Here is a 22,280-nt window from a genome sequence, read left to right on the forward strand (position 1 = left end):
AATTTTTTTAACTGTATCCAAGTATATACCTGCCGATTACGGAGTAAACTTCAGCCCAGAAAACACTTGATCTACATACACGCTTAGTAGTCTCGTCAAAAATGTATTCTCTGTATTGGACAACAATCACAATTCGGTAAAGCCAACCTAGCAAACGAATCTAAATACATAGACAGCAGATTATATTACTCTGATTTCCACAATACTGCAAGCGCGGCAGCGACAACAAAACGTGCAAACTACAATCTTTACGTGCAAATCCTCACTATTGGCGCCTTTAGGGCCAATCGCAAGCCCAGCTTTCTACAATATCCTGTCACGTGGCAGCGCATCATAGCTTACGCATTCCTCTTAAGAAACATGGATGGCCACACGCATGTTGAGGAGCCAAGTGAAGATATTAAAACTTTTCGGCAGCTGGTAAGAGAGACGTGTCATTCTTAAATGTTGTTTTTCCTCTTTTGGGTTCAGCTGTATTAAATAGGCTAGCTGTGATGTGTGGCTCAGCTTGATCTTGCAGAATATATAGAAATGAGTTTTGTTTGGCATCTGGTTTATGTTCCTTTTTGGTCTGATAACGTTTACTGATTATTTTGGAAACGTATGCCTGTTTGTTGAATGGAGGAGAGTATATTTGCCCATCGGTTCAGTGGTGGTGGTTGCAGAAGTGTGCTATTCTGAGTAGGAAGTGTATGTAGATATTGGTGCAGCAGTGGAATTAATTTTAGCTAGAGTATTGCCCATTGATGAGTGGTTTAGTACCATTGTTTGCGAGTGGGGTTAGCATAAACCAAGCCTTTTGTAAATGCTTTCTTGAAACAGAATCTTTGATGCTACTCTGGTATGAAGTTCTGGTGCTTGTTGCTGAATCAGGTAACACCAACAGCTAGTATGCTGCTCTTTGCTTGTGCTGTTGAGCATTCTATCAGTCACCATTGCAATGGAAAATAAAAATAGTGCATTTCCTTGCTGGATGCTTGCAGAACAGGCAAGTTTGGACAAATTCATAATGCTGCTAGTAAATGGAAGTTTAGGAACAGTTGGTTTGCAGTGGTGGCTAATTAAGTTTTAGAATGGGGTGGGTGGGGGTGCCAGACCCTTTTGACCCTTCCCACTTGGTTAAAATGGGTGTGGTTTTAGTTAAATTGTGGGCGCGGCACTAAGGTGGTGTGGTTAGTGTCACGGATGGAGGGAGAGATGGATGGACAGCAGGCACAGGTCCTACACAATAATAGAAATGTGTATTTTTAGAAAGTTTAACAATCGGCATATAAAGATATTCCAAATACCTGGTGTAAGCACTTCAATCATCCCAGAACCATGATTGTTATGGTGTCAGGATGATTCAAGTGCATTATTTCTATTATTACATTGTAATATAAAATGAAACCATTCAAATTGCCATGCAGAATTAGTGGGAGCCCTGAGTGTATTACTAGCCGCCTGCCACCAGATGCCATCCGGTGTCTCCAGCAGAGTCTGTCCTTGCATACAGCCAGTGTCCTCCCAAATGCAGCCAGTGGCCACTGGCCCTAAAAGTGTCATCTCCCAAGGTGGCCACATGGCGTCTGTAGTCACATTCTACAAACAAGATATTTAGGGGGCACACCCTAAAAAAAAATATATTAAAGATGGTGCTGCCATAAGACCATATAACGGAACAAAAAAATATCACAGTGCACACATACAAAACTGACGTTTACCTCCACCAAGGCGTTTTTAAAATGCCTAGACATTTTCCAAAATCATTATTAAAAAAATATGGGGGTTTGGTCACACCATATTGCTTTATGGTGCTTAAGCCCACTTACTGTGACAAAGTACCCCATAATTAGTGGGTCCTACGCTATCCATAGATCTGGAGGTCCTGATTCTCTGAATCATGGGAGCTATACTGCTCTATATGGGAGAACATGAGGTCTCCACCTATGACACAGGTGGTCACTAATGAGAGGTACTGAGGGAGTGGTGTGTTCCACACCCAAAATGATTTGGTCAGAATCCATACAATAGACAAACAAGATTTTTCTTACGTTAACTGACTGACACAGCTCCTTTCTTATACCATCGAGTTGTAAGGCTACCTTCAGGAGAGGACTAGGCAGAACATGTTAATATGTTTTAATAAAACTAGAACTTTTTAGTTCCGTCCAAGGGGCGGTCCCTTGGGGAACAACCTCCCAGCCTGCTACTGCAGCTTCCAGTGTTTGGTTTTTTTTTTGCCTGGTGAAGGACCCCATCGGTCCATGCTTTTTGCACAAGATTAAAGATTCTGTGATCTACTATCAACAGCTGGCTGGGTGACAGGCTGGATACCCTTATCCTTGTCTCCCCAGCCTGGCCAGCGAGCGTGTGCAGCCCAGAGCTTCGTGCTGGGTCGGCCACAACATGCCCCCGGCTCCAGAGACAGCCGGTGGGCGCAATACCCTGGGGCACACATGATCAGGCTACTGATGTTTGCGTCAGTGTGCTGGGCCAGCAGCCACCCCATACTGATCGGAGAGTGGGCCTATGATGGAATGTCTCCCAGCTCTTCAAGACTGGTAAGTACAGCTCTACCTGCCTCGGTGGGGCTGAGCAGCTGGGCGTTCCCTGGGAGGTTGATTCGGGGGTCCCTCGCATCCCTCTTTTCTCTCCCTGCACCTATTTTCCTCCCTTTCCTGTGGGGGATGCTGCATGGGCTGCTGAGCGGTGTGCGTGCCATAGACAGGGGCTCTCACCTGGGGTGGGGTCTGCGCTGGGTAGCTGTGCCCTGGATGTCTCTCCCCTGAGGTGTCTGCTGACCACTGTTTACTACCATTTCTCTGCCTGTTTTTTCAATGTTCTTCATTGCATATAGTGTTCGGCAGCCTTTTTTGGTGTGACCAGGGGTAAGCATGCTCTGTCTCCATTTTACTGTAGTCTGGTGGCCATTTTCCCTTCAATGCTATGCAGAGGAGCTCAGCACGGTTTTCGGGGAGCTAACATAGGACACAGGCACACCTATCTGGACAGCGCAGAACTTGGTCAGGGTGAGTCCTGCGGTAGGGGCCCCCCAGTCTACAACAGTTAGGAGGGTGGGACAAACGCTGTCCTAAGTCCCCAACAGGTGGCAGACAGGGTAGGGTCATCATGGCTTCAGAAACTGGTGTTTCTTCCCCCGAAATCCAGGCAATTGCAACCGGTTTGCCTGCGAACAGTGCAGTGCCTCTGGACGCTTTGTTGGCGGTCCTTAATTTGTTCATTGCCATGATGGAGGCGGTGCGTGGGCGCAAAGGTGGTAAATAAAGGCCACTGCACCCCCCTCCTCCTCAGGGGAGAGCTCTGACGCAGACTTGGGCCCTGCTGAGGCTGGTGACCCCCTGCTCTGTTTTAGATTACGCTGACCAGGACTGTTGGGACTGTGAGGATGATTCCCCATCTGGGTCCATGCACGATAAAGCGCTTGTTGGAGCACTTATCACAGCTGTGTGTGATACACTGAAAATTCAGGAGCCAGCAGATCCCTCTGCTGATGTAGTGGTCCCTTTTGGGTCCCGTAAACCAGCCCATTCACCTAAGGTGTTAACGTATCTGACGTATTTCGACAAATTCATATACAAGGAATGGGGTCAACTGCAACGGACCTTTTTCGGTCCCCAAATATATGGCGGTTCGCTACCCCTTTTGAGGAGATCCTTCTCAAAAAGTGGTCGGCTCTTCTGGTCGTTGACACCCCCCCCCCCCCCCCCCCCATTATCCAGGTTAAACAAAGTAACCATGATCCTGGTTGAGGGGACTCCTGCATTCAAGGATCCCACAGACAGGAAGGCTGAGGCAGTGGCTCGTTCCTTGTTTACGGTTGTGAGTAGAGGTCGACCGATATATCGGCCGATATTTGCTGTTTTTTAAATAATCGGCATAGGCCGATTGTGTTGCTAAAAAGCCGATTCTACAGCGGGACTTTGAAATGACTTCTGTAAGAAGTCAGTGTGAGTTGCTGAGTCGTCATAGCAACACTTTCCTCCTCTCTGGGCAGACTGCGAAGAAAAGAACTAAATGATACAATGTTTACACTTCTGAATGGATGAAGTCATCTCTGTGTAGAAGTTCTCAGTTTAACCATTTAAAGACTAAATCTTTTCTGACACTTGTTGCTTACAAGTAAAAATCCTGTATTTTCTGCCAGAAAATCACTTAGACCCCCCAAAAATTATATATATTTTTTTAGCAGAGATCCTAGGGAATAAAATGGCGGTTGTTGCAATATTTTATGTCACACGGCATTTGCACAGAGGTCTTTCAAATGCATTTTTTGGGAAAAAAATACACCATTTAAAAAAGTAAAATAAAATAAAAACAGTAAAGTTAGCCCATTTTTTTTTTTTTTTTTTTGTCCAAAAGTTTTGACTACCCGTTTTTTATTTAATATATAGTTTTTTTTTTTTTTTTTTTTTTTTTTAATCTAGATCATACATACAAGTAAACTGAGGCGATTCAGTTCGCATTGTGCGCTATATAAGTATTTCATTCATTCATTCGAGGTTTGTTTTGTTTAATAAATGTTTAAAGTGGGAGTCCGCCGGGACTCCGCTTTTTTTTTTTTTTTTTTTTTTTTTTTTTTTTTTTTTTTAAAAGCCAGCAGCTATAAATACTGCAGCTGCTGACTTTTAAAATAGTGACACTTACCTGTCCAGCGTGCCCGCGATGTCGGCACCCGAAGCCGATCTCTAGATCGACACTCGAGTGCTGCCGCCGCCATCTTGGGTATGGGAATCAGGAAATGGAGCCTTTCGGCTTAATTTCCCGGTTCCCTACTGCGCATGCGCGAGTCGCGCTGCGCAATGAGGACGGTCCCCGCTGCCTCTGGGATCTGTGTGTTTCCCAGCAGGCAGCGGGGCACTTGCGGAAGGGGGCGGGCACTTGCGGAAAGGGGTGTAATGTACGCCCCTTTCCGCAGAGAGCTAGCCCGGAAGTGGGTGCAGTTACCTGGATTATCCAGGTAACTGCACCCCCCCTCCCCCCTGAAAGGTGCCAATTGTGGCGCCGGAGGGGGGGAGGAATCCGATGAGCGGAAGGTCCATTTTAGGGTGGACCTCCGCTTTAAGTGTAAGAAATTTTCTGTATCACTTATGAAGGCTGCTTTCACACTGGAGCGGGCAGACGTTGATGGTAAAACGCAAGTTTTAGCAGGTCTTTACCATCATTTTAGCGGTGCTATTTGGCTGCTAGTGGGGCACATATAACCCAGCTAGCGGCCAAGGAAGAGGTTAAATGCGCCCATGAAGCACCGCTGCCAAATCGCATTGCATGCGCTTCGGCAGTGGTGCCCATTCATATCAATGGGCAGGAGTGGTGGAGGAGCGGTATACACCACTCCAAACGTGCTGCTTGCAGGACTTTTTTAAGATCCTGCCAGCACATCGCCTCAGTGTGAAAGCACTCTGTCTTTCACACAGACTGCAGGGGAGCCATTTTGCAGGCACTTTACAGGCGCTATTTTTAGCCCAAAAGCGCCTTAAAAAACGCCCCAGTGGGAAAGGTGTGTTAGATCAAGGGGGATTAAAAATAAATAAATAAAATAAAATCGGCCTAACATATCGGCCCAAAAAAATCGGCATCATATATCAGCTATCGGCCGCCATGATTTCTAAATATTGGCATCGGCCAGAGAAAAACCCATATCGGTCGACCTCTAGTTGTGAGCTCAGCAATACGATCAGTACTGGTATCTGCACTTGTGTCACAGACACTTACTAAGTGGGGAAAACTTTTGCACCGCGAATTGGGGGAGCAACAGGCTTCTCCTGTCTGTGTGGAACTAGCTAAGAACTAGGGGGGAAAAAAAAAAAAGAATTGAAATTCTTAAAAAAATATTTGGGGGGGCGGGAAGTTATAACTTACCTCCTAAATGCCTATTAGGGGGTCCCTTGTAGTCTTCCTCCTTCAGTGCCTGGGCTGGTGACATCACTTACACTCAGCACAGGAAGGGCTCGGCTCTGTCCCCCTCCCTCCTGTCAGTCATCTGGGACACGTGACAGGTCTCACATGACACGGTCAATCACGGCTCTGTTTGCGCATGCCCGGCTGTGTGCGGAGCGGGGAACAAGCGGGGTTTGTTCCCTCGCATTGCTGGACCCTGCAACAGTTGAGTGTCCAATTATTAAGTCAGCAGCTGATAAATAAAAACATTTTTTTAAGTGTAACTCCTTTTTAAGTATGTTTGTGATGCGGCCCTGGATACTCTGCCTCTGCTATCCAGGGCTTCAGTGTCAGCAGTGGTGCTGAGGTGCCTGATTTGGCTAAAATGCTAGTCTGCTGACCAGGCATCTAAACAAAAAAAAAAGCCCTGATGTATCTACCCTTCCATGGCAAGCAGCTCTTTGGAGCCTTATTAGATGACAATAATAAAAATGCCACAGGTGGTAAAAGCGCACTACTCCCACAGGCCAGGAAGGCTAAGGAGCGTAGGCAAGGGCCTTCTTCTTCTTCTTCTTCGTCTTCTTCTTCGTCTTCTTCTTCGTCTTCTTCTTCGTCTTCTTCTTCGTCTTCTTCTTCGTCTTCTTCTTCGTCTTCTTCTTCGTCTTCTTCGTCTTCTTCTTCGTCTTCTTCTTCCCCGCTCACAAAGGGCTTTTTCGTCCGCCTGGGGCTTTGGTTATGCGTCCCCAGCCCAACAGGATGACCTCTGAAGGACAAAAGTGTCCCTGCAACCGCAGGCCTAAGAAGCCTGCGAGCAAAAGTGATACTGCATGAAGGTTTGCCCCCGCCCGCAACATGGTTTGGGGTTCGCCTTTGGGAGTTTGCAGCCCGGTGGCTGACCAATGGATCTGTATTCCTCTGACTACAAGATAGTTCCTCTGTTGGCCACCAAACAGATTCTTCCCCCTCCAGCATACCCTTTACATACAAAGAATTACTGCTCTAAGGTAATGACTTCTCCCAAAACAGCTGGCTCCACAATACCACAGGGTGCTGGCTCTGTTTGCAACAGGAACTGACGTAGAAAAGCTGTAGCTGGATAGCCACACTCCGCATTATTCAACTTTTATTAAAAAATTTAATTTAAAATCCTAGCATCTAGGCTGGTAAACCGACTAACTGCACAGCCGCTGACATGTTTCACACCGAACATGGTGCTTGGTCATAGCTAATGAGCAGAATAAACATACAAAGCTATATACACACACAAGCAATTAGACAAATGAATAAAATATATATATATATATATATATATATATATATATATATATATATATATATATATATATATATATATTATATTTATTTTTCACATGGATTGGCAGAGAAACAAACTCTCAATGTGTGTGCATGCCGCTGCATGGGGCTCATTTGAATATCACAAACACACAAAAAAGGTTTCCTAATAGATTGCAAATATCTCATTATTGGATGTGTCTACTTAGGTCTTCTCCTATGATGGAATGCATAGATATAAATGAACATAAAAAATACTGATATATTCATAATAACTGCAGAGAAAAATGCTGTAATATATGCATACAGCCCTATTCAAAAAACAGTCTCAATTGAATAATTGGCCTGTCCTCAATGTAAAGCAATTATAATAAATGGAAAATAGTGATTCAACTCTGGCAGAAACATAATAAAATGACCCCAGCAGAACCAGATGAGAAAACCTGTCAGCACCAGACCCACAACCAGTGAAATGGGAGCCATACACATTAGCTTAGTAAATACTGGGCAATCAATATGTGGAAAACTTATAAGCATACCCTTAGACTCGGCCCACCAGGAGGCCCTCATGGTGGCGGTAAGGGACCTGCTAAGCCGCAGGGTGATAGTGCCTGTTCTGGAGTCAGAAAGGTTCCAGGGGTTTTACTCAAATCTGTTTGGATGCACCCTGTCCTTTTTGGTGATTACAATCTTGGACCTAAAAGCCCTCAATTGCTTTGTAAAAGTACAGAGGTTCAGAATGCAATCAGTTTGCTCAGTAGTTGCTGCACTCCAAGGGGACTCCTTGGCGTCTTTGGACATCCAGGATGCGTACCTGCACATATGCCTCCGGCATCAGAGGTTTCTAAGATTCTCAGTTGGGGAAGCCCACTACCAGTTTGTGGCTCTCCCATTTGGCTTGGCATCAGCACCCGAGTCTTTATCAAGGTATTGGTGTGGTGACAACGCGGGATCGTGATTGTAGGTTACCTGGATGATTACCTGGATGATCTTCTCCTGAGAGCATCTTCTGCCTCAGAATTGGAGGATGTGGTGATCACCATGCAAACCCTGCAGTAATTTGGGTGGCTGTTGAACCTACCGACTCAGCATATGGAGTACCTTGGCTTACTGCTGGACTGCATGAAAGCGAGATTTTCTCCCTTCAGACAAGCTGCAGACTCTCAGAACCGCGGTAAAACTATTGATGAACCTCAGGTGGCCGTCCCTACGCTTCTGCATGTGAGTCCTTGGACTCATGATGGCATCCTTCGAGGCAGTGCCGTACGCCCAGTTTTTCTCTAGTCGTCTGTCCAGGACAGCACTAGAGAGATAGGCTCCACCTCCAGAGGCAGGAAACACAAACCAGATCTTTAAAGGGCGGTCTCCGTCCCTTCCCCTTCAGTCTTTGTGTTTCCTCCACCGGAGGAGGAGGCTGGATCAGGAGCTCCCCTTCCCCTGACGGTGGGATAGCCCATAAGAGACGGGGAAGGAGTTCGGATTACCTGTTGGTAAACGGACGTTTTTGAAGTCCTCCGGTCGGGTTGACTGCAGCTTCGAACCGGCGTTCTCCTTCTGAAGCCCGGGGAGGGCGTTCGTTTCCCCGCCTGACAAGAGGTTCTAAATTGGCGCGAAGTCAGGCGGGGGGGCGGGCACAGGCTTCGAGTTCCGGCCTGTGCATCACAGGAGGAGGATAGAGGACTTCCGGCAATCCACTACCGGTTCCGGGTCGCGCGGTGAGCATGGACGTTCGGGACCTTGGCGGCTATTATAAAAAGCCGCAGCCACGTGGCGTTCGCACTGCATCGCTTTATCGCCATTACGAAGGAAAACCTCCAGGCGGTTAAGCGCGTGCTTCAAGCGTTCGTGCTGCATCGCTTCATCACCGTTACGAGGGGAAGCCTTCAGGCGTGCTCTGAACGAAATGGATGCAGTGGAGAGTGGCAGTGGAGCCGAACCAGCTCAGGTAGGCAAACACAGAGGTGTCTTGTACCTACAGGGCTGGGAGAGAGGGGGGGGGGGAGTAATGGACTAATCAATGCAAAGGCATTTTGAAATGGTCCAGGTGTATTTTTCCTCCCTCCCCCTCTCTCTCAAAACAGGATCCGGACTAAAGAGTCTTGCGAATCCTGTTAGCGGTTGGTGGGGTGCACATAGGTGTTTGGTGAAGGCGTCCTATTTTGCTAAAGGTTTCGCTGACGTTGGCTTGTTTGTTTTTTCCCTTCTTTCTTCTCTCCTTCTCTTGCCTTAGGCTCTGCCCAAAGAACCAGAGAGGTCAGGGGGGAAGAAGAGATGTCCTTCATGTATGACTAAATTAAAAGGATGGTCTAAGCCCCTTTGTAAACCATGCATAGACAAATTGGTCTATAAGGAAGCTACGGGAGCTTGTAAGGATTTGATTTCTGGAGTACAGAAAGAAATGGAGTCCATCAAAGCAATGTTAGCGAACCTTGAAACCCCAAAACCAGCCGCAGTCCCCTCTGCTTCCACCCCAGTTGTAGGTGACGAATCAGAGGAGGAGGAACTTGATTCTCTGGATGGCCTAAGTGAGGCGGCATCATCCAGAGATGTTCCTGTTCAAGGGTCAAGCTCTCCCAGATACAGGCTCTCACTCGAGGAGGTTGATGCCTTACTGGGGGTAATTTATGAGACGCTCGAAATCAGAGAGCAGCCAGTCTCCCTGTCCTTGCATGACCGGATGTATCAGACCCTTAAAACTGATTCAGTTAGGGTCTTTCCGGTTCATAGCACACTGATAGACTCAATCAAAAAAGAGTGGGAGGAACCAGAGAAAAAGTTATTTTTTCCTAAAAGCATGAAGCGGAGATTCCCCTTCAGCGAGGACCCCTCTTGTGTTTGGAATAAAGTGCCCAAGGTAGACGCAGCTTTTTCCCAGTGTGCAAAGTCAACAGATCTCGCCTTTGAGAACATGGGTGTTCTAAAGGAACCCATGGATAAAAGGATGGAAGTACTGTTAAAGAGGTCATGGGAAGTAACCATGAATAACTTAAAACCTGCAATGGCCACGACAATAGTGGCTCCCAACTTGGAGGTCTGGCTGGAACAATTACAGGGCCACTTGGAAGGGGGGACCTCCAGAAAGGAAATTCTGGATTCCCTTCCTATGCTACATAAAGCAGCAGGCTATATAGCAGATGCCTCTGCAGAGTCTGTTAAATTGTCAGCCAGGACCGCTGCCCTCGTAAATTCATCACGTAGGGCACTTTGGCTGAAGTCTTGGTCGTGAGACTCAGCCTCAAAAGTGAGGTTATGTGGCATCCCCTTTGAGGGAGACCTTCTGTTCGGACAGGATCTTGAGAAAGTCCTGGACCGTACTGCAGACAAGAAAAAGGCTTTTCCTGTCAAACCTAAGAAGACTACAGGCAAACGCTTTTTTCGTCCTCAAAGACGGGGACAGTCACAAGGACAGACCTCTAAGGAGTCAACCCCTAAGAAACAGTGGATGGGAGGAAAACAGAAAAGCAATCTCTTTTCCTCTATTAAAAAAACCACTAAATCCCAGTGACGCGGTTCCTGTGGGGGGGAGACTGGGGCAGTTCCTCCCACAGTGGGAATACACTACTCCAAGTCCTTTTATCCGGAGGATCATCAGGGAGGGTTACAAAATACATTTCACACACGTCCCACCTGCAAGGATGTGTCTGACCAAACCTCCCAAAGACCCCCAGAAAGCGTCAGCTTTGCTGTCGCAAATTGGCGATTTAATAGATCAGAGGGTTCTAGTGCCAGTTCCGCCACAGGAAATAAATCAGGGTTTCTATTCACACGTGTTTGTAGTAAGGAAACCGTCAGGCAAATTCCGGTTGATCTTGAATCTGAAGTTACTGAACAAGTGGGTAACTTACAGGAAATTCCGGATGGAAACAATTTTTACAGTGAGATCAGTACTCCCTCCAAATTGTTTCATGGCCTCTCTCGACCTAAGGGACGCGTATCTTCACATCCCGATTCGAGAAGACTCTCAAAAGTATTTGAGGATAGCGATTCTTTGGGGAAGTCAGATTCGATACCTCCAATTCAGGGCTCTGCCTTTTGGTCTGTCTTCTTCCCCCAGGATTTTCACCAAGGTCCTGGCAGAAGCATTGGCTCCCCTAAGACTGAAAGGGATCGCTGTCATACCGTACTTGGACGACCTTTTATTCTTTGCCCCCTCAAAGCTCCAACTGCAGGGAGATCTGAGGGTAGCTATCTCTTGTCTAAAAAGGTTGGGGTGGTTGATAAACCAAGAGAAGTCACACCTGATACCAACACAGGTCTTACAGTATCTAGGTTTTCTGGTGGATTCAGTGTCACAGAAAGTCTTCCTCACGGAGGAAAAAGTGATAAAGGTGAAAGACATGGTAACCTTCCTGCAGTCCAATCAGACAATTTCCATCAGATCAGCTATGGCAGGGTTGGGCCTATTGGTGGCAACAATCCCTGCAGTTCCTTGGGCAAGAGCTCATTTCAGGTGTCTCCAGGCCAATATTCTGGGCAGTTGGGACGGGACACAAGAGTCCCTGGACAGGACTATCCATCTATCCTCAAAGACCAAAAGGTCTCTTTGGTGGTGGAAGAGAGAAGAGAACCTAGTACGGGGTCTTTGGTGGTCTCCTCCAGTGTCTGTTCGCATCACCACGGATGCCAGTGCTTGGGGCTGGGGGGCCCACTTGGGGTCGAAGGTAGCCCAAGGATGCTGGGGAAAGACACAGTCCCAGAGGTCAGCCAATTGGAGGGAGTTGCAGGCAGTCTGGGAAGCCTTAAGGGTGTTCGCCAGGGATCTGAAGGACCACCATGTACAGGTCCTCTCGGACAGTATAGTGACGATTTCCTACCTAAACAAGCAGGGAGGAACAAGATGCCCGTCCTTGATCAAGCTAACAAGTACGATCATGCATTGGGCAGAAGAAAACCTAAAATCGCTTTCAGCGGTCCATCTAAAAGGGGTGGACAACCACCTGGCGGACTTTCTGAGTCGACACCGGGTGTACGAATCAGAATGGTCACTAAACAGGGAGATTTTCCAGATGTTAGTGCGCAAATGGGGGTCTTCCGGAAGTGGACTTGTTCGCCAGGAAAGCGAACACCCAGGTCCCAGTTTACTTTTCCCTAGAGAGGGAGGCAGGGGCAAAAGGGATAGACGCTTTGGCACAAAGCTGGGCTTTTCACATTTGCTACGCCTTCCCCCCCCATTCAAGTTAATTCCTCTAGTCCTGAGGAAATTTTTGCAGGAACAGACCACATTGATACTAGTGGTTCCGTACTGGCCGAAGAGACCATGGTTCTCGGTGCTGCTGGGCCTGACAGACGAACCTCCCCTCATACTGCCCGAGAGGGAGGATCTGCTGTCTCAGGGTCCAGTTCTGCTACAAGAACTACAGACCCTAAAGTTATCGGCCTGGCGTCTGAAGAAAGTCTCTTGAAGTCTAAGGGACTCTCAGATAGGGTAATTAAAACACTTCTTGCTAGTAGGAAGAAGGTAACCCAAGCAATTTATGTTAAATACTGGAAAGTTTTTTGTTCATGGTTGGACACTAAAAAGGTGTCTATAAGTATCCCGACAGTCTTGGAATTTTTACAAGACGGTGTGGATAAGGGGCTGGCCATTAGTACCTTAAAGGTACAAATTACGGCCCTGTCTGTTTTTTTGGATCAACCTCTGGCGATAGACCCGCTAGTTAGCAGGTTCTTTAAGGGGTTGACCAGGATTAAACCTGTTCCTTTCAAAATTTTACCCAAATGGGACCTGTCAATTGTGTTACAGGGATGGGTAAAAAAGTCTCTGGAAGAAGAACCTTCCTTGAGATGGATCACGCTTAAAACGGTGTTCCTAGTGGCTATTTCCACAGCCAGACGCATTAGCGAGCTTCAGGCACTTTCGGTGAAAGAGCCGTTTTTACAAATTTTTGAGGATAGGCTGGTGTTGCGCACGGACCCTGGGTTTTTACCCAAAGTAGTGACCAAATTCCACAGAACACAGGAAATTGTTTTGCCTTCGTTCTGTGGGTCTCCCACTAATCCTAAGGAGGTTGAGTTCAGCCAACTGGATGTGAGAGCCTGTGTCTTACAATATCTGGAGATGTCAAAAAACATTAGAAAATCAGATGCATTATTTGTTTTACATGCGGGTAAAAAATTGGGGTCACAAGCTTCAAAAAATAAAATTGCAAGGTGGATCAAACAAGCTATTGTAGAAGCCTACAAAGGAATGAAAATGGAATGTCCTTTTTCCCCCATGGCTCACTCCACACGGGCGCTATCGACCTCATGGGCAGAGCGAGCTGGAGCAACACCAGAACAAATTTGTCGAGCAGCAACTTGGTCAAGCTACACGACGTTTATGAAGCATTACAGATTGGACCTTATCTCAGCGCAAGACCAGGCGTTTGGGAGAAAGGTCCTTCAAGCGGTAGTCCCCCCCCTAATCTGGTAAGTTCTCGTTGATCCTCTCTAGTGCTGTCCTGGACAGACGACTAGAGAAAACGAGAGTTAGACTTACCGGTAACTCTGTTTCTAGGAGTCGTCCAGGACAGCATGGATTCCCTCCCTATATGCTGTTATAATGCTGGACAAGTGTTTTTGTCGTTACAGAAGCCGTTTCCGGGGAAGTTCTCGTTTACAAGACTGAAGGGGAAGGGATGGAGACCGCCCTTTAAAGATCTGGTTTGTGTTTCCTGCCTCTGGAGGTGGAGCCTATCTCTCTAGTGCTGTCCTGGACGACTCCTAGAAACAGAGTTACCGGTAAGTCTAACTCTCGTTTTTACCAGAGTCTTGCAGAAGGAGATCTTGACGAAATGGGACAAATCTCCGTTATTCCTGGATCGGCATATTTGGGTGAGCCAGTCAGTCAGGGACCCCCTGCTCTGATGGCTGAGGTCCCTGGCACTTCGGTCCGAGAAGTTGTTCCTACCTCTTCATTGGACATTGATCACAATGGACGCCAGCCTAACCGGCTGGGATGGCATACTGGGAGTACAGTCGACCCAGGGCTTCTGGTTGGAGGAGGAATCCAAGTAACCGATCAATGTGCTCGAGCTACGAGCGATCAGGCTATGCCTCTCCACAAGGTCGATTGAGACTGCGAGGATATCTGATCAGGATCCAGTCGGACAATGCCATGACTGTGGCATGTCTTCCATCAAGGAGGAACAAGAAGCTTGGCTGCAGCACGGGAGGTTGCTCACATCCTTCAGTGGGCAGAGCGACCTGTACCAGCCCTGTCGGCCATTTATATCCTGGGGGTGGAGAAGTGGCAGGCGGACTATGAGTTGACAGATGCTGGACCCAGGAGAATGGTCATTGCATCCGGAGATATTCAGGCTGCTGTGCCTGAAGTGGGGCACACCAGATTTGGATCTATTGGCCTCCTGGCTTAATTGGAAGGTGCGATATTTTTGTCCAGGACAAGAGATCCGTGGGCAGATGCGCTGGTGGCTCAGTGGGATCGGTACCAGCTGATCTACGCCTTTCCTCCACTGAAACTGTTGCCACATGTGCTTCGCAGAGTGGACGCCGAGGGGATTCCAGTAGTCCTGATTGCCCCAGATTGGCCTCAGCTGGCCTGGTACGCAGACCTGGTGGCAGAGCTCCCTGGCGACTGCCGTTGAGAGGACCTCCTATCTCAAGGTCCAATCCTTCACCCTGCTTTACCATCACTGGCTTTAACGGCCTGGCTATTGAAAGCCAGGTTTTGAGGAACCGGGGTCTGTCGGACTCGGTGATTCCAACTATGCTGAGGGTGTGGAAATCTTCCAGGAAGATATACCATCGTGCTTGGAAGGCCTATATCCATGTGTGAAGAGACAGGGTGGCACCCGCGCTTTCTCTATATCCAGGATCCTGCTGTTTCTTCAGCAAGGTGTAGACCAGATGTTGGCGTTAAGTACCATCAAGGGACAGATTTCAGCTCTGGTTGTCGTGTGTGTGTGTGTGTGTTTTTTTTGTTTGTTTGTGTGCAGGGGGTGCGATATGTAGTCCCTCCGGTGCGTCCTCCGTGGGATTTGAACCTGGTGTTGGCGCTTCAGAAGCCGCCGTTTGAGAATATCAGGAAGATTACCTTGTTGACCCTTTAACAGAAGGTGGTCTTTCTAGTGGCCATCACATCATCCAGGAGGGTTTTGGAACTGGCGGCCTTGTCCTGGAAGTCGCCTTATCTGGTCATCCACAGGGATAAGGTGGTGTTGCGTCCACAACCGTCCTTTCTACCGAAGGTGGTTTTAGCCTTTCATATCAATGAGGACATTGTATTGCCATCATTGTGTCCTAAGCTGAAGCACTCCAAGGAGGGGTGGCCCTTCACGCTCTGGATGTGGTTAGGGCACTGAAGGTGTACTTGTCTGCCACAGCTTTCTTTCGGAAGTCAGACTCATTGTTTGTTTGTTTTGGTGGCTGGTCCTAAGAAGAGCATGGCGGTCTCGTCGGCCACCATTTTCCAGGTGGATTAGACATATTGTAGCCTACGCCTTGAAGGGGCAGGTGCCTCCCTTTCCAGTCATGGCCCACTCTGCAAGAGCAATGGGAACATCTTTGGCCTTCCGACACCAAGCGTCTGTCGCTCAAGGGTGTAAGGGGGCGACCCTGTCGTCTGTCCATAAGTTTACCAAGTTCTACAAGGTAGATGTCTGTGCAAAGGCTGATGCCTGTTGTGGCTGTTAAGTTTTGCGGCCATGTAGTTGCAATTGGATTTTTTTTTTTTTTTTTTTTTTTTTTTTTTTTTTTTTTTTTTTTTTTTGTGATTATTATAGCAAAAAGAAAGGAGAAGGGGGGGGGACACTGTTTTTTTAATTTACATAGGACAAAAAATAAAAACTGCAGAAGTGATTACCACCTAAAAAGGACATCAATTTTCTTTGGGTACAGCTTTGCACGACTGAGCATTTGTCAGTTAAAGCGATGCAGTGCCGTATCACAAAAAAAATGGCCTGGTCATTAAAGTGGTTGTAAACCCTTACAAACCACTTTGACCTACAGGTAAGCCTAGTTTAAGGCTTACCTGTAGGTCCAAGAAATATCTCCTAAACCAGGGCTCGACAAAACCCGGGCGCCAGGTCGCATTGGCGACTAGAAATAGCGACCTCGCGCCTGGGGCAGCACAGCTGGGGGTATCCTGTCTCTGTGAACCCCCCCCAGCGTGATCGCGTCGGGCCGTTTCGCCGGCGGCCGAAAATTTAGGCCGCGGCTTTGAGGCCTTCTGCGGTCCTATGATTCCTTATGGAATCTGGCGCCCTCTTGTGGTCGCCGTTGGTATGACAAACCAGTAATTCTAATGAAGCTTCCTCTGAGTGTTTTATATTACCTGCCTTTTCTTCCCTTTATTTAGAACCCCCTAAACATTATATATATTTTTTATTCTAACACCCTAGAGAATAAAATGGTGGTTGTTGCAATACTGTCTGTCACACCGTATTTGTGCAGCGGACTTACAAGCGCACTTTTGTTGGGAAAAATAATTTAGTTAATAAAAAATAAGACAACAGTAAAGTTAGCCATATTATTTTTTATATTGTGAAAGATAATGTTACGCCGAGTAAATTGATACCCAACATGTCACGCTTCAAAATTGCACCTGCTCATGGAATGGCGACAAACTTTTACCCTTTAAAATCTCCATAGGCGACGTTTAAAAAAATTCTACAGGTTGCATGTTTTGAGTTAGAGGAGGTCTGGGGCTAGAATTATTGCTCTCGCTCTACCGATCACGGCGCTACCTCCTATGTGTGGTTCAAACACCGATTTTATATGCGGGCAGGACAGGGCGCATTTAAAAATGATTATTTTTTCTTCTTATTTTAACTTTTTTTTTTTTTTTTTTTTTCCACTGTTCTTTTAAAAAAAATGTGTCACTTTTATTCTTATTACAAGGAATGTAAAAATCCCGTAATAGAAAAAGCATGACAGGTCCTCTTAAATATGAGATCTGGGGTCAGAGAGACCTCGGATCTCATATTTACACTAAAATGCAATTGAAAAAAAAATTGTCATTTGAAAAAAATAAATAAAATGTCCCTCCTAAGAGCTATGGGCAATGACTTGGAGACGGGGGGGGCGGCGACGGCGCTGCTATCTTCCCCCCTCACTCGTCTCCATGTCAGGCCAGGGACAGGTCCGGATCGCCGTCACGGACTTGGCTCCTAACTTTTTAAGCTGGCTCCTAGATTCCAAGCAAATTTGTTAACCCCTGTCCTAAACCTACACTGTTTAGGAGATATTTGCCCAAAGACAGCGGTGCGCAGATGCACTGAGCACGGCATTTCCAACAATGGAGCATGCGCTGGAGTGACGTCATCACGGCTCCGCCGAATGACAGCGGCGGAGCTGCGAGACCCCACCAAAAAGATGGATGCGCCGGACTACAGGGGACAGCGGTGACATCGCTGGCTCCTGTGTCAGGTAAGTGACACATAATGGGCTACTATGCATTGCATAGTAGTCCATTATGCTTTTGCCTTTGCAGGGAATGAAAGAGGAAGTAGACTCATCAGGGTTTACTTCCTCTTTAAGGGGCAGATCCTTCCAGGGCTGAAATGGGTAATAATAATAATAATAATAATATACATGTTGGGTGTTTTCTGTGTTAAACTTTTTTGGTTTTTAAAAAGTGTACATTTTTAAAAATTTTTACTTGCAAAGTTTTATAACAGTAATTATAGGAAATTGTTTATTTTTTTGGTATAAAAAATATAGAAAGCCCTGGGGTAAATATCACAAAAAAAGCTCCATCTATAACCCCCTGTATGGTAGAGTTTTGCATTAATTTGTCAGAGTAGCACAGTGCTGATAATTGAAAAATGGCCTGAAAAGGAAGGAGGCTTAACATGCCAGTCTTCCAGTGGTTAAACAGCAAGTGTCTGTGCACATTCCAGAACCCTCTTGAGGCCTTCAGCTGTGCATTTCTCATGAGTTAGGCTGGTTACACATAGGCTGTCTGATCAGGTCCGCCTGTCTGTGTGTGGGGGGGGGGGTGTATGTGTGTATATGTATATGTGTGTGTGTGTGTGTGTGTGTGTGTGTTTTTTTTTTTTTTTGTGGACCTGATCAGACCATCCATAGCACTCTGGTGCTGCAGATGTCAGCTGACGTGTCCACTGAGATCTGCCAGAATTCTGTCCACCAAAAACTGGATTGAATGACTGACTGTCTGAAGGAAACGGACAGGTGGGCCATTTCCATCTGATGGCTCCATAAAGAACAGTGGAACTGTGTCCACTCTCCATGGCTGAGTGGGCACTGACCTGTCATCCACCTGCTCAGCAGGGAGATTCCCTGCTGATCAGATGGATGCAGACTACAGAGAGCCTGTGTGAAATCAACCTTACAATCCATGTTGGGATGGCTTATTTACACAGCTGTCAAGTCTTGCCTAAAAGGACCCTTGCAAATGACCCCATCCCATACGTCTTTTACGCCTAGTGATTTTTGAACTGCCAGCTCAGAAGAAGCTGTTATGTCTTCTGTAGATTATACACTGAGGTCTTGTATTACATTGGTGCAAGTGTGTTCTCGGAGAACAGATCCTCACCAGGAGGAGACGTAGAAACGGCTCGATACTGGCAGTGCTTGACATTCTTCATTTGAAGGAGTCGTCCTTCATTGAAATTAGTGTTTGTTTAAATTGCCCTGCAGAGCTGAATGTACGAAGTTTTTGAGCACTGAAAATGTTTGTTTTTATTTCTTAATCGTACATCATAGGACACAGAGCCTCAAGTATCTACTTAGTAGGTTATGGGCCTACCTTCAGGTGTTGACACTGGTATAACCAATACAGGAAGTTGACTCTCCTATATAACCCCTCCTCCTTCCAGGAGCACTCAGTTTTTTCGTATGTGTCTTAGTGCAGCTCTGTCTCAGAACATGTGTGGTCCCAGTGGCAGAGGGGGTTCTTAACCAGTTCCCGACCGGTGCATGACGATGTATGTTGGCAGAATGGCATGGGCAGGCAAACTCACGTAGGGCTGCAACTAACGATTATTTTCATAATCGATTACTCAGCCGATTATTTTTTTCGATTAATCGGATAAATTCTCCAAAAAACGTAATGTTCAATTTTTTTCATTTATTTAAAAGTAATAATGAGAAAACTGAGTGTTACACTCAAACTGCAGAATAATAAGCATTTAACATTACACAAATTTGCAGCAGTACAAAAACATTCAGAAAAGAGGAACTATATTATTGTTAATATATATTTTTTGCAACTAGAACTAAAAAAAAGTGCGGAGACATGGTGTAATATTATGTATGTATTGTACAGTTTAATAAAAAAGATTATTCAATATTTCTATGCACTGTTATTCAACACCAATGACGGGGCACTATTCCTCCCACATTGGTGTGTTTTTTTTTTTTTTTTTTTTTTTTTTTTTTTTTTTTTTTTTGGGGGGGGATAGTGCCCCATCGGTGTCCCCGGGAGGTGCTACTCCTCCCAAGGACACCAATGATGGGCCACTATTATTCTCTCCCCCCTGCAGAAACAGCAATGTGGCTCTATTCCTCCCTCCCAGGAAAGCAAATGATGGGTCAGTGTGTGTGTGTGTGTGTGTGTGTGTGTGTGTGTGTGTGTGTGTGTGTGTGTGTGTGTGCGCTTTTGCTGGGTAAAACTTTTAGCCGGTAACTTTTTTTCACACATCTCGGCTCAGTGTCCTCCTCACAGATTCTCGCCCTTGCATCTCAGTTCCCTCGAGGCGGCAGCAGCGGGCGGGGCTGAGATCTGTGTAAATGATCATGTGACATCAGCGAGGAGGAGAGGCTCGCCGCGGACGTGCAGCGGCGAGTGCGTGCCTGGTCACAGAGAGCGGCGCCGAGGACACAGGATGGATGACATAGGAGGAGAGGATTTATTTATTTATTTTTTTCCCAACAGACAGGTGGAAGGTGCGGACCAACTAATCGATAATATCAATTAATCGTTGCAGCCCTTAACTCGTGTATAGGTACGTCCAGTCGAAATTGCTGCCCTGCCATTGCGTGCATGCCGACGGTGGCGCGCTTGCTGGTCGGACCCCCTGTGAGTCCGGTCGCCGCGGATTATATCGCCGCAGGAATACCCGCGATCGTCTCACGGGGAGGCTGAACAGGGAGATGCCGAGGTAAATGCCATCTCCCCGTTCTGCCTAGCAACAAGTGACACTGATCTCTGCTCCCTGTGATTGGAGCAGAGATCAGTGTTGAGTAACACACAGCCCACGCCCCTAGGACACACTTAACCCCTACACTGCCAGTGCCATTTACACAGGAATCTGTGTATTTGTATAGCACTGATTGCTGTATAAATGACAATGGTCCAAAAATGTCCAATGTGTCCACCATAATGTCGCAGTCACAATAAAAAATCACTGATCGCCGCCATTACTAATAATAAAAATGCAATAAAACTATCCCTTATTTTGTAAACGCTATAATATTTGCGCAAACCAATCAATCGCTATTTTATTTATTTTTTCCAAAATTGCGTTTGAAAGACCGCTGCGCTAATACCGTGTGACATAAAATATTGCAACAACCGCTATTTTATTCCCTAGGGTCTCCGCTAAAAAAAATATATATATATATATATATATATATATATATATATATATATATATATATATATATATATATATATATATATATATATATATATATATATAATTTTGGGGGGTTCTAAGTGATTTTCTATCAGAAAATACAGGATTTTTATTTGTTAGTGTCAGAAAAGATTTGGTCTTTAAATGGTTTAAACTGAGAACTCCTACAGAGTTGCATTAATTCATAAGTGGAAACGTATCTCTGATTATTTTTATTTTTTTTTCTTGGCAGACTGCCTTGAGAGGAAACCAGTTGCTTCACTGATGTCTTCAGGCAACTTGCATTGACTTCTATTACTGAAGTCGTTTGTAAGTCGCGCTGAAGATATCAGCCTTTTTCAACAGCACAATCTGCCGATGCCGATTTTAATAAAAAAAAACAAAAAAAAAACACGCCAAATATCGGCCGGTATATCTATATATAAAAGTAAAAACCGCAGGGGTGATCAAATGCCACCAAAAGAAAGCTCTATTTGTTTGGGAGCCACGTCGCATGACCGTGCAATTGGCAGTTAAAATGACGCAGTGCCGAATTGCAAAAAATGGTCTGGTCTTAAGCCAGCAAAATGGTCCGTTGTGAAAGTGGTTAAAGAAATCTTGGGGGATTTGGGAAAAATACAGCAGTTACTAATACAGAGATGTGTATAAACTTCTATATGTGCGGTGGCTGGTTGACGCAGCTGCTTTAGCTGCATGGTTTAATTACAATCCAGCACTTCCACCTAGTAACATTGGGAAACTCCCTGTGCCTCTGTAGTTTTAAAGACTATAAATCTGCTGACAGAACCCCTCCCCTCTTGTAGAGGTATATAGTGCATCCACAAGTTACAGATACTCGCCTTACTTTGTGTTGACCATATGGGCCCCTAGCAGGGCAGTGTAAATGTCGATCCCTGTTTCAGGCGGTATGTTCAGCTTCCGAAAGGAATCGTCAGCGTCACCTTCAGGTCTGCAATAGCAGACCCGAAGGACATTTGGCCATGCGCGAACCAGACATATTCAAAAAGGAAGGGCGGGTATGCCTGAGGACGCAGAGGGGCATGTCTGCAAGGTCACATGGCGCTGTAACGTCCACACACGGCACTTGCCGCATTGCTGGGGGCCAAGCGCTGAGGATGCCAATCAAGTTCCACCAGAGGCTTTAGATCAGACTCTCATTTTCAGAAAGACCTTTTAACTGAAGAGAGGCAGTCTGTCACACTAATGCTGCGTACACACAATCGGACTATCCGGCTGACTTGGTCTGGTGGACAAACCGCTGTTAAGTCCGCCGGACTGTCTGAACTAGCGGACCTGCCCACACAAGTGACTTTTCCGGCAGATTAGGTTCGGCGGACTTAGTCCGCCGGATTATCCGCCGTACTTTTGAAATGAACGGACTTGGCCACACACACGGAGGAAAGTCTGTTCATTTTGTGTGGCTCCAGGTAGCTGGGACTAGCGAAGGAAGTGTCGCTTGCCCCGTCACCTGGTATGGAGTTAAAGGGGAAGCCTTACGCCGGGGGAAAAAAACGGCGTTTGGGGGTACCCCTCCTAGGTCCATATCGGACCCTTATCTGAGCAAGC

The 22,280-nt window shown here is 46.4% G+C and overlaps 1 protein-coding gene across 3 annotated transcripts in view; it reads left to right on the forward strand.

The window, feature by feature from the left end:
* Positions 1-278: 278 nt before the first annotated feature.
* DDX47 (DEAD-box helicase 47) overlaps positions 279-22,280 on the forward strand; it is a 612,119-nt gene continuing 590,117 nt past the window's right edge. For 2 of the 3 annotated variants that reach the window (XM_077452460.1, XM_077452461.1), the window contains exon 1: positions 279-420. In XM_077452460.1, the coding sequence (XP_077308586.1) occupies positions 361-420 (60 nt within the window). In that variant the 5' untranslated portion in view covers positions 279-360. The remainder of the gene's footprint in view (positions 421-22,280) is intronic. The other variant, XM_077452459.1, reaches the window with a different exon arrangement.

Source organism: Lithobates pipiens, unplaced genomic scaffold (assembly GCF_037356315.1).
Source record: "Lithobates pipiens isolate NorthernLeopardFrog02 unplaced genomic scaffold, aLitPip1_a1.2 Scaffold_23, whole genome shotgun sequence".
NCBI classification, from domain to species: domain Eukaryota; kingdom Metazoa; phylum Chordata; class Amphibia; order Anura; family Ranidae; genus Lithobates; species Lithobates pipiens.